Source organism: Ostrinia nubilalis, chromosome 22 (assembly GCF_963855985.1).
Source record: "Ostrinia nubilalis chromosome 22, ilOstNubi1.1, whole genome shotgun sequence".
Taxonomy (NCBI): Eukaryota; Metazoa; Arthropoda; class Insecta; order Lepidoptera; family Crambidae; genus Ostrinia; species Ostrinia nubilalis.
Window position 1 is genome coordinate 3821373 of NC_087109.1, and position 12454 is coordinate 3833826.

The 12454-nt window shown below is 34.2% G+C and overlaps 1 protein-coding gene across 1 annotated transcript in view; it reads right to left on the bottom strand.

Annotated features, from left to right (window-relative positions):
* LOC135083026 (dystonin) overlaps positions 1–12454 on the bottom strand; it is a 282038-nt gene that overhangs the window by 206784 nt on the left and 62800 nt on the right. The window contains exon 5 of the mRNA XM_063977789.1: positions 9910–10080. Coding sequence (XP_063833859.1) covers positions 9910–10080 — 171 coding nt within the window. The remainder of the gene's footprint in view (positions 1–9909; positions 10081–12454) is intronic.

Genomic DNA, 12454 nt, shown 5'->3' on the forward strand with positions numbered 1-12454 from the left:
CACAAAAAAAAAATTTTTCTTTAAATTCGCATGAAACCACCCTTTTGATAATACCTATTCAACAAAAAAATAATCGTTCGAATTGGTTCATAATCGGCGGAGATATTGCGTATAAAAAAGTTCATCCCCAATTTTCCACCCTTGGGGGTGAAATATTTTCTTCAAATTCGCATGAAACCACCCTTTTGATAATACCTATTCAACAAAAAAATAATCGTTCAAATTGATTTATAATCGGCGGAGATATTGCGTATAAAAAAGTTCATCCCCAATTTTCCACCCTTGGGGGTTGTTTTTTCTATTATTCAATTTAAATGGGACCACCCTTGAGGTATTACCTATACGCCGAAAAAAGATTTGTTCAAATCGGTTCATAATTGGCGGAGTTATCGCGTAACAAACAAAGAAAAAAAAAACATACGGGTCGAATTGAGAACCTCCTCCTTTTTTGAAGTCGGTTGAAAATGACGAGTAAAAAAATCCACAATCCTGAGGGCTGAGTGTGAGTTTACATCAAACGTCTGACGACTTTTTGGCGAGGGTTAAAATTATAAAGATCTTTTGTAAGGAATTCCAAGATCAATTTAACAACAACTAAATACACACATAAGTATTGTGCCTAAACACATGAATGTTTGTATTATGCTGCTCTAGAACCCGGTAATAGAATTCAGGCCATTTCAGGCACGCGAGCCACTAGGATAGTCGGCGTTCTTTTAAGTCTAATTAAAAATTATAATATTACACAGAACAAGAACAATTTGTAAAGGAAGCCTTTTAACGATTCGAAGAAACATCTCCCATGGCAAAAACATCGTATAATAGTCATAATTTACATTATTTTACATCAACAAATCGAACTGTTTGTATAAATGGGAAAAAACATCGATTCATAGAAGTAAATCCATACAAATTAACTACACTAACATATACGTATAATATAGTGTACAATATTGCCTTAATAATGTGTACGATGAGTATAATAAGCAATATCGCCTTATTTGAAATAAACAACGACCTCTAACCTAGAAGTTTACTGAGACGTTTATAGTCCGCACCTGTATTTAAACTATTCATTAAAACCAATATGGCGGCCGTCAACAGTTTAAACCGAAGATGGCAATAGATGTAAACACCCATGTGTGGACAGTCGAGCGCAAAATCTTTATAGAATTTGTACCAATCATTGAGAACAAGTGACAACTATGACAAGCCAGCAGCGCGTCAAAAATACGGAAATATTACTTCTCGTGACATCTGCGTGTTAATAAAGACACTAAATTTAATATTTTATTAGGAGTTTGAACATTAAATTGATAAATTAATTGAAGATGGCACAGAATAAGTAATTTCGTTCACATTCTAAAAGGACTCAAAATAAAATTCTGACTTGGGTATTGAATTTTTTTTTTTATGTGACACGAGGAATATAGATTCTATACCGAAAATTGCATTTTATTTTAACTATTAATGAATTGGACATGATTGACATTAACTGACACTCTACATTTATCCCGATTTATCCCGAAAATTGCATTTTATTTTAACTATTGAATATTGATGAATTGGACTTGATTGACATAACTGACACCTACATTTATTTAGAATAGAATAAGTATTTTTGAACACGACTGTACCTTCAAGGTTGTTCTTATTATTGAATACTTATTTAATAGTGTTGGATTCCAAGCTAAAAAAAGGTCAGGTTCATATTACGAACTTGGTTTTTGCTACAAATTGTTTTTCTATAACTTAGTTTTTGCGAAAGTATTAGATAATCCTATTGTTTAACTGTTTTAGTTTATATTTCTAATCGTTATACTTCGTATCTAAATATTAGACCATGTTTCATTTATAAATAAAATATAAATTCAAAGATATTCAAAGGAAATAAGTAAGAATAAATGGACCTACAAACGCAAAAAGGAATCAACTCACAAATTTTTAAAATCAGGAATAGCTAAGGGGAACTTGAGATACTATCCTCAGGAAAACGTAAACTTAAGACTTTTCGATTGCTAACTGTTTCAATAAGCCATTATAATCAATTATTAACATTAGCGACAAATATAAAAGATTTAGCAATAAAATTACTGTCGTAGACCCAAAACGTCAAAAACTAAGCAATTGCCGTTAGTTCTGTGGTCCATTTATTAATATTTCGCGACGCTAGCGCCACGCGACTGAGGGCGTTGACCCCCGACCTGCGCAGTGCCTCCAACGGGTTCCGGGGTATGATGTTTAGTTAGGTTCATTCATGATCGTTAGCAGTATTCCAAAAAGTGCTGGTTTTGTTTACACATAGCTAAAATACTGTACTGTATTCTATGGAAAATAAGTTTTACCAATATTCCTAAGATGTATAGGTTGAGCTAAAAGTTTTATAGAGTTAAACATAGTTTAATGTTTTATTCCTAATTTAAAACTAGACGATCTTGTTCAATGTGTCTTAAATTGAGTAGAGTTTAAAGTTACAGTTATAAAACTGTCATTCTGAAAATTTGGCCAGCATAAGGGAAATGAAGAAAAATTTGAAAATCTCAACGCTACTTATAAAAAAAACAATTATGTCTTGAAAAGCTGTGAAAACTATTCATCAAATATGTATATTTCTACAAGTTGGTATCTTTAGGATCTTAGTATAAGCAACTAAGACAGTTTAACCCTTTAAAACCTAATGGATGCCAATGGGATCCTAAGTACTAAGATTTTGTACAACACTGTAACAAACAAGCAATATGAAGCAACGCATAATGACAGTAGTTGTTTTAAAAAGCTTCATGAATATGGACGAAGGAATCCGTGTCAAGAGCCTAAGGGTTTTTGAGGGCCGCATGTCATAAGCAGAACTTTCTCTATGGTTTTTAATCTGTTTTCAAAATTACTGTGGTGCTATTTTGATGTACATAAATGTATAGTTTGAGATGCTATCGACAGTACATAGTGATTTAAGTAGGTAATACAAAAAAAAATTGAAATTTTATACATACTATAATCGAACTACAGACAGACTACCACAGAGAATTACAAAAAAGCAAATATTTTTATCATATAATTTAAAGGAAACAAATAATTTAAACGCGCTCTACAAATGTCGGCTATCAACACCATTTTTAATTAATTAAAAAATAATATTGTATTCGGTAACATACCAGTTTAATAATATGAATCAAGACAAAACCAATCCAGTAATTGTAATGTACACGAACATAATTATGCTTACAAGCTTTTGTTTAGTTTCACCGGTCTTATTTAATTGAAAACTAATTTTTCCTTTATTATATAAAACAATTAAAAACGAGTATATTATTTACATTATAAGCGATGAGACTTTTAAGCCGCCAATTTACTAAAAACCCATTTGGGTTTTAGTGATTTAGGAATCATAGCTTTCACATAACTTTTCCATAATTTAAAATGAATTCCTCTCACAAATTAATGAGGGACAAGGCTAAAAGGCTAAAGGCAAGGGGATAGATTAAAAACTTAAAAACCCCCGACAGAAAAAATAAACTCTAAAAAATAGATAAGTAATATGGTACTACAAAATTGACAAATAAAGGAAATACAAGTTTGAAAGCGCTTTCTTCCAGACAATCCGAAGAGAGGAAAATTATTTCAAATAACAGGGTTTTGCAGTATTTTGTAGCATTTCTTGTACATTTATCTTTGTTTATTTAATCTAAAATTATGCAGTATCTTTTGTGTTATTTCTTTCTCTTCTTGTCTTGTGCTGTGTCACAAGTATTATGTTATCTATCTCTAGACTTAGAGATAAATAAATAGATCCGCAAAAGTGATTGATTGAGCAATAGTTGACCTTTCGCGGCGCTCGCGTTAAGTCCGTCACGACTGCCAAGTTTTGCAATTGGGCCGGGGCTTGACTATGAGCGGGAGAAAGACCTAACTTTATTACTGATAAGTCTTTTTATGTACTAAATCATTGAAGGTTTTAAACATATCCTAATATTGTATTAATTTCCTTTGTAACAAACCTAACCTTTCTTTACGCAAATAAAGACATTTGATTTGATTTGTAACCCATCACTTGTTAAACTCTACTTACTAAAGTCAATTCAGTTAAGAAGAGGAAATTAAAACAATAGATTTCGACTTAAACAAATGAGTGTCTTCAAATGTTTTGCTGACAACCGTAATTAATCACTATTTACGGATAAATATAATATTTTATTATCTTTTAATGATTTCGGGAAGTGGTTACAGTACCCACGAGTACCTACAATCAAATTACGAACATAAAATGTTAAGATGAATAAGGACCATTTACAGTCCTTTATTGTTGAACAAATTGATTACACTCGGTCATGATCTGTGGGCGTCGTCGTCCTTCACAAACGTTGTTATGCCCGCATTTATTCCATAAAATAAACCTTTATCCTTTTCAAATGAAAAACTCTATTTAACCGTCCGTTTTGGTTTGAATTCGTTAAACCATTCACCGTACCTGGTGTACGGCAACAATTTTCAGTTCATTGATTTTCTATCGCAATCAGCTGAAATCTGTGTCTATCTACGATTATAATGTGAATATTTAACCTCATGTTCTGTTTGGCTAATCCCTAACACCGTTTCCGGATTTCAGTAATTATGATATTTTGAAAAAATAAAAGTCAAAACTAGATTTAAACTCAAGGTGAAGCCTGCGATTGGTCAAACAATTAATGCTAGCCTTTTAATTGTATAATAACCCCGTTCCCAGATCCTCGCTCTCAGTCAAGCTATAACCGCAGGGCGCGGCAGACACTTTCAATGCGACCGCTCGTAACTCGTAACCGTCATGTCCTATGTAAGTGTTACAGAAGAAAGTTTCTAAAACAATGACTTGTATGGTAAATACTCATGAAACAATGCAGGTATTTTTCCATAATGAAAAGGAGTGGCATTCTTTTTCATCGTCTTTCTTTCCGCGAGCAAAATGGGTAGCTTTAAATCTGTATTTACAGAGAGCAAGTTAGTCATGTATAGATTTTTTTACCTGTATTTACTTACACAAAACCTACGAATTAATACTGACAATATTACTCCGGAAAAAGTATACAGTTGTATTTTAAAGTAATGTTCATGAAATGTCAAAAAGTTGTTCCTAGCAAATAAAAACCTAAACATCTATAATCATCAAAACCTCCTCCCTTTAAAACGACATTAATTATTATAAATCAATCTACAAACAAAAAATTCAAATAAGTAGGTAATGAATAGTCGAGTACTTACAGAACCTAAGTAAGTCAGCGAATCACATACATTTTTGACGCAAAACCACAACTAAGTAATTAAGATGCTAAAGGGAATAGCTTGATAAGCCATCGTCCTTGCATAGATTAGTACTTACTGCGACAAGCAAAATACAATTACAATATTGCATAATGAATAAAATGGAAAGAGAACGCATGAATAAACAACTGATCATTAAAATGACATCACTATCTACATATACAGGATGTATACACTGAAATAACACAATTTTATATTCAGTGAATATGCCGGGCATTTTGGAACACATACATGACATTACATTCCTTTATTAACAAACTGAAATCTTCTTGCATTGAGATCTGAGAACTGTTCTTCATAAAGAGATTATGACAAATAAAATAATTTGCTAGAGATGGGTAAAATAATACGTATAATGTGCGATAACGGTTTTACTGGTTGTTTGTTTATTTTAATAATAATTATGTAGAAATTAAACATACGACTATTACTGCTATGTTAACGGAGTGTAAAAGTGATTGGTAAAAGGCACTAGAAAATAAATAAATTTTTATCTGATTTTTTTGGCACAGAACGTGCACAATGGCCTAACCCAAAATTATGAATTTTAGTGGTTATAATTATTAACTCTATTTTAATTAGCTGGTAAAAAGAGCAGCCTGTACAAGCGCCATACCGTACAAGGGTACCTGAAGTGTGCCAAGCTGCGCCCACGCATAGCTCGCGCCACCTACTGGCGATTTTAATATTTTTTGCCAATTATATCACAACGACCTCAGTGAAATCGAATTGCGAAAGTGAAAATGGTGAACTACCAATTTTTAGAGATTGCCATTTCTCTGAAATATGGGCATTAATTTTCCCATTAGACCCCATAACCCTGACAAGGAGATGGTAGAAATTATTCAAGATTCGCAACTGAACTGAGAACTGAATCATAAACTAGTCTGCAAGTTTTAAATAGTCTTCTTTTAGATTCAAGTCTCAAGAGTATTAATGTTTGGACCTGGATTATACCTGATTATTTATTAAATATCGTTTTACAATAGGGATCTAAATTAAAATCTCGTATGCAAGTTGGAATTTGAATGATTCAATAATGTGGCACAAACACCAGCCGACCATCAACTTTCAATTGCATCAATTAAAAGTTTAAACACATAAATGCAAACTCCAGGCACCAGGCTGCGCAGGAGCATACAAGCGAAAGTGATGATTGTGTCGCGCAGAATGTCATCCCGAACAATACATTGCATCATGGCTGACTCACGATCGCCTACGGATCGGTTCAGGTGACTTTACAATTAGTTTGGCAGACTGGATAATGTGACACACCTACTTGCACAATTAACTACTACTGCTTTATTTAGATAGGTGTAAATTATACCTAGCAAATACTACTTGTATAATACAAGTGGAATCGCGCAAATATACTAAAAGGATTTTGATGAAACTTTAAAATTTTCATCATTGTATTCAATGGAAAAATCTTATTATCTAACTGTTGCATTTTCACGCCCAAAACGCAGTAGGTATAAAATTTTCTGAATTTAATGTCTTTTATAATGCGAACAGCTAGGGACCGAACATTATAATCCGGGCCTTTTCAAGGCGAGAGTGAATAGAACTTACAGGGCAGATAAATGTACCATCCTAGACTGCATCTCACTTAACACCAGGTGCGATTACGGTCAAATACCTGCCTTGTTACATAATATAAAAAAATCCATATACGGAGTATAAATATCACAAAACATTATGAACTCGCCATAAACGCTACAGTCGCTTTGAAAGAGCTAAGTCTAAAACCTCTGACTTCCCACTGATTGGCGGCAATTCATAAAAGTCCAATAAGCAAAATAAACGAGCTCACTTTCAAAATACAAAACGAATTTCACTTTAAACAATAAATAACAAGATTACACATAATCGGCACAATAATCACACCGCAACAAAACCGGTGAAAATAATTGCAACAAAAAACAACTTTCGATCCGACATCTTTCAAAATCACTTCCCTTTCATTGCGTCCACGCATCCTTACAGAGAGGGACAACGAATCTTGCCCAATCGATAGGGTTGCCAAAAGCAATTCGAAATTTTTTGGCAAAAAATTCGGGTTACCAAAACTCCATCTAGCGATGATTTAAGATAAACGTCTTATTTTTTTAGAAAAATTAAGTTAGCTTTATGTTTCATCTTCTAAAAAAATGGCCGATTAATTTGAGAGGCCTACAGTAAACTAACAAAAAAAAACTCGAATTGTATGTAATGTAACGTCTTATCGAACCGCAAATCAAACAGATTCCTATTTTAGTTAAAAATCTTACTTCCTCTAGGGGGTAGCTAACCCAAGGCAGAAGAATTTTTGAATTTATAGATATAGATGGTAAGGTAACCCTAGCAACAAGTGAGAGAGAAAGCGAATGAGCTCAGCTTTTGATTTGGGAGCTTGAGCAATCTGGTTGACATTTTTATTCTGTGCAATGATACCGCTATCTCGAGGCATAGATCAAGTTTGCGAAATGCAAACATTCATGTTTAGAATTGAAACAGCGGAATTAGTTTGTGGACTTAAAGGACCAAGTCATTGCGACATACTGGATTTTAGCATGAAATTATGCCGTTTTAACGAATATGAGGACAACTCAATTTATGCTACAATTAATTTGTACATATTTAGACTTGATAAACTGGCGTATCTCAAAATTTTATTTTGTTTAGATTTTTTTTTCCTTTGTCATTTTTCATAAGATTAACAAAATCTTGTGGCTTGTAATCTTTATGATGCCATGCGAAAATATACAAATGGTTACAAATGTTATGGATACACCTACATCGCATTATCACAACATTTGAAACGTTTATCTGGCTAAAAGCCATAACTAATTGAATAAAGCCTCCACTGTCAATAGTAAGGCCACAGGCCTCGATACTACAAGAGCGGGTGACATCAGCATTATGTACAGCAGTACACACGTAGACCAGGGAAAACAGTCCACTCAGTACATCACAACATTGCGTAATGGGACATCTATCAAAAGAAAAAACTGAATAAGCAATTTGTCATCAATTTACTTTTGTTTTTATATGAGGAAAAAACAATAAATCACGCCAAGCAAATGGTTGCTTAATCTGCTAAATAAATTCCAATCTTTACTAGAATTCGGGAATAAAGTTTATAACACAATCATGTAACAAAATAGCATTTTGAAACTAACATGTGGGTTGGAACTGCAATAAACTAGGGTTTAGTGGATAAGATCCAATGTTTTAAATAAGTAACTATTGAAAAGATACAGAAAGGAACTTCCATTGGTGGGAAACCAGGAGTATTTGAAGACTTGTCAGATACCTTAAGATAAGAGTTTATTCCATAAATTGAAGGTATAATTTGGGCTGAAACTGCAGTGAAATGGAACTAGGTCCAAAGGGTTACAATGAAATGGGTATGTTTATAGAGAATATAAAAAATAAGGATTAAAAACCACAGGAAAGACAGATTCTTGCTGAAAACTCTACTTATTAGATACCTCAATTAAGCAGTACCTAAAAGTAACTTAAAACATCCTATATTAATTTGATAGCAAAGGCACAGAATTACTTTTAAGCTTTTGATGCTACCTGGGTAAGCTGTACTGTACATGCTATTACAAACGAATACACCGATCTGAATACGTTATATCGGTGTCATGGCGACTAGTATGGGCATTTAGCTTTCTATGTGACAAACAAACTGACGAACATGGTATGAAAGGCGCCGGCAAGGTTTTGATGAAATATTTACGTACGCGAAGATCTTACAGATATCTTAGTTACTAAATAAGATTTAAAAGATACGAGTGTATTTCAAAATCACGAATGAAACTGTATTCTTTAAAAATATTATTCTGTAAATGAATCCCACAGATTAAAAAACTTCCTTAATTAAACCAAATTAACTGTCATTCATCAAAAGAGTACAACCCAAAATGACCGCGAAACAAACGATTATACAATTACTTAATGATAACGTTCACACACAAATATGATTTAAGCTCGCCTAATACCAAATTAAGAACGCAAACAGACGTAGATCAATCATAATAATACATAATTCTAGGTTTATGTCAATGAGGCAATCAAACTAAAGGTCAAGACTGATTTGCATTCTAAAACATGTTTTTATACCGCTCTGGATAAATATTATTAGCGAATTTTATGTTTGATGACAAAAACAAATTTGTTTTTTAAATTAATGCTGTTTTTAAGTTGTGACAAAATCGATTGGTGCCGATTGAAAGGAGCAATTAAAAAAGTTTCGCAAAAACGGAGCATTTGCATTAAGAGATAATCAAATCCTATCAGGCTTTAAGTGTGTTATTGTCAATCGAGTTCATTAATCTTGGCTAGTTTGAAATAATTCTAAAAGTAAAGAATAGATGTTTATTTTTTCTTGAGTTCACCATAAAGATGACAAAAAGAATAATAGCGCCGTTTCAAAAAGGCTACTTTTTGAGGCTTTTCTGTAAGCTGTTCTTTATGTAGGAAGCTAGCTAGCTAGACCTACGATAATGACACGTCGAATTACAAGACCTACTTAGTTTTGAATTTGAAAGCTTGCAGTCGCTGAAAAACAAACATAATTAAAAAGCACATTGCCTCATCTATCAGGCCATCTGCTACTATCTCACTGACCTGGAAATGCAGAATGATGGTCCATATCAGCCCGAGGGTCAGCTTGGGGTTGCCGTCCACGATGTCCTCAGCCCTGATGTTGACCAGCTTAATCTTCTTGTACCGGAGGAAGTCCAGTGCCATCTGCACATTTTGGAGCATGTGGAAACGCATGCGGCCTCGCTCGCGCGGCTGGAATTGGAGAGAGATAAACGATCAGTGAAAGAAGTATGGTGATCAATGAAAGAAAGAATGAGATGTTATAGCGCAAATACAATAATATCATCACCAGGTCATTTAGCCTCCGCTGCAGGAGGAAGAGATCTTATCTTATTAATCAATAACAAATGTAGGATTTGGCCTACAATCCCCATGACGGCAGACGAGTTGGTCTGGCCAGCGTTAAAGCACAAACAACACGTTAAAATTAAAAAATTCTGCCGTTACACTTCTTTTTAAGTTATTTTAAAAACACGTTAAAATAATAAGCAGTGCACTGAGCAGTGTCAATTTGTCGCAATTTGGTTCGAGGTAGGTTACTTAGATGGGCAAGGTTTGTACCCATTGCCATTATAAGATGATACCTAGATAAAGGGATGCTATTTGGTTAGTTTTTTTTAAACTCAACGAGAAGAATTAACCCTTCTCAAAAAGAAAAAACATGACTTGGACCAATATGGTCTTCGTTTATAAAAATACATTTTCATGGAATTTTAAATAAATTGCGTTCTGGTATATATTATTAAGCTAGTGATCTGCTATGAAGGTTAAAGTAATTTCATCAACACTAAAAAAATACAATTTACTATAAAAACTGTCATTTAGCACGCATAATGCCAAAAATATAGTTTTTGCTATTACACTACGGCGTGCGTGAAAATAATACGTGTAAACGAGTGTGACCTAATTATTATAAATGGATTATAATAAGCCTTATGTATGCTTGTCACACGAACGTAAATGTCGTAGTAAATAACTAACAGGTGTGGATATGGTCTGTATATTATCTTTTATTATTATTATCCTCACAAAAAGTAAAAAACACATAACCCTCCTTCTGGTGCAGTCGGGTAAATATTTGTGAATACAAAGATTACATTGATTATCCCATAGCAGGTACTTGATAAATGCTATGACTTCTTTATTACATAATATGTTTCTAATGATCAATTATCATTTTTATCATAAAAACCTCCCTTTCATATTTCATATCTATTAAGAATGGAAGCTCATACTTTTTGGAAATTATTTCTGCACTAAGAACTCTTTTATAAAGTAGTTGTTTTTTCTTTATATTCAGTCCTTTTCGCTTCACCAGGATGCGCGTATTTCTTTCACCATCCAGGTACACCCACAGTATAGAACTGGTTAAAACTTCTCTTTACAACGCACCTCAACCCACCCTTATGCCCGTATTCACAAACATTACTATGAGGTCTCACAGTGCGCGTGGACGCACAGGGTGTCCACACGAACCAATCACAGAACTCTATTCAACGCTATGCGTTCGATTTGCTGCTTCACTTAAGCAAGCATCGTTTGTGAATACGGGCGTTAAATTAGAAACATAACCCTCCTTCTGCAGCCGGGTAAAAACATCATCAACCGTTGCATACAGATGGTAATCTTAATTGCCAAAGCATCGCCGCAGTATGCCACTAGTTAATGGCCTAGCAGGTGCGGCACGGAAGCGAACCCGGGACCGCGCCCCGTGTGGGGTCAATAGCTCGATGGGAGATAGGGGTCGGGGCTCGATGGGAGATAGGGGTAGGTTTTGAAACTGGGGAAATAAGGCGTTTTTGCCGGTCATCACTGAACTATTATCTACTAATATTTATTTACAGTAATAGTGTAAGTAGAAGTGGTTACTTTGGCACAGAGAGCTGCGTCGTCTCATTGAGTTAACTCAAAATTGAGCGACTCCCAAATTGAATTTGCTAAGCAATAAAAACCTCTGACGTCATTTGTTCACCAACTACATACTAGGTAAGTACATTAATTATTAATCGCCAATCATGAAAACTGGGAACAAATACAGAAAGTTAGTTTACACCCGACTGGGAAATAGAATCCAGTAGGTACTTACGCATTCGTCTTGCAAGAAACTAGGAAAACTCGTACTAACTACTATTTACTACAACGTAGTAGTGTAAACATTTAACTAAGCACTGTCATAAACAACCGTGAAATATAGAACTAAACGTTTAATCTATGCAAAGATCTGACCAGTTTAATCGAGCCTGCGAGGGCATAATGAAAGTTTTCCCCAGTTTTCACTCGGTTAAGGCAAAGTCACGCGATTCCAAATATACGTTTTGTTATATAACGGGACTATTCCCACCTCTCTTTCCCACCGCTGCAACTCCTGTGTAGCCAGGATCTACAGCTTGACCACCAATAACCCAACCAGTGAAGGTCAGTTTGTCACGGGGCAAGTTTAACTGTCATTTGACCCGCAAGGAAATTTGAAGTAGATAATGAAGAGTTCAAATAAATCATCATCAACAGCCCTTTACAGTCCACTACTGGACTATGAGCCTCCAAATAAATATTACTATTTAATAGC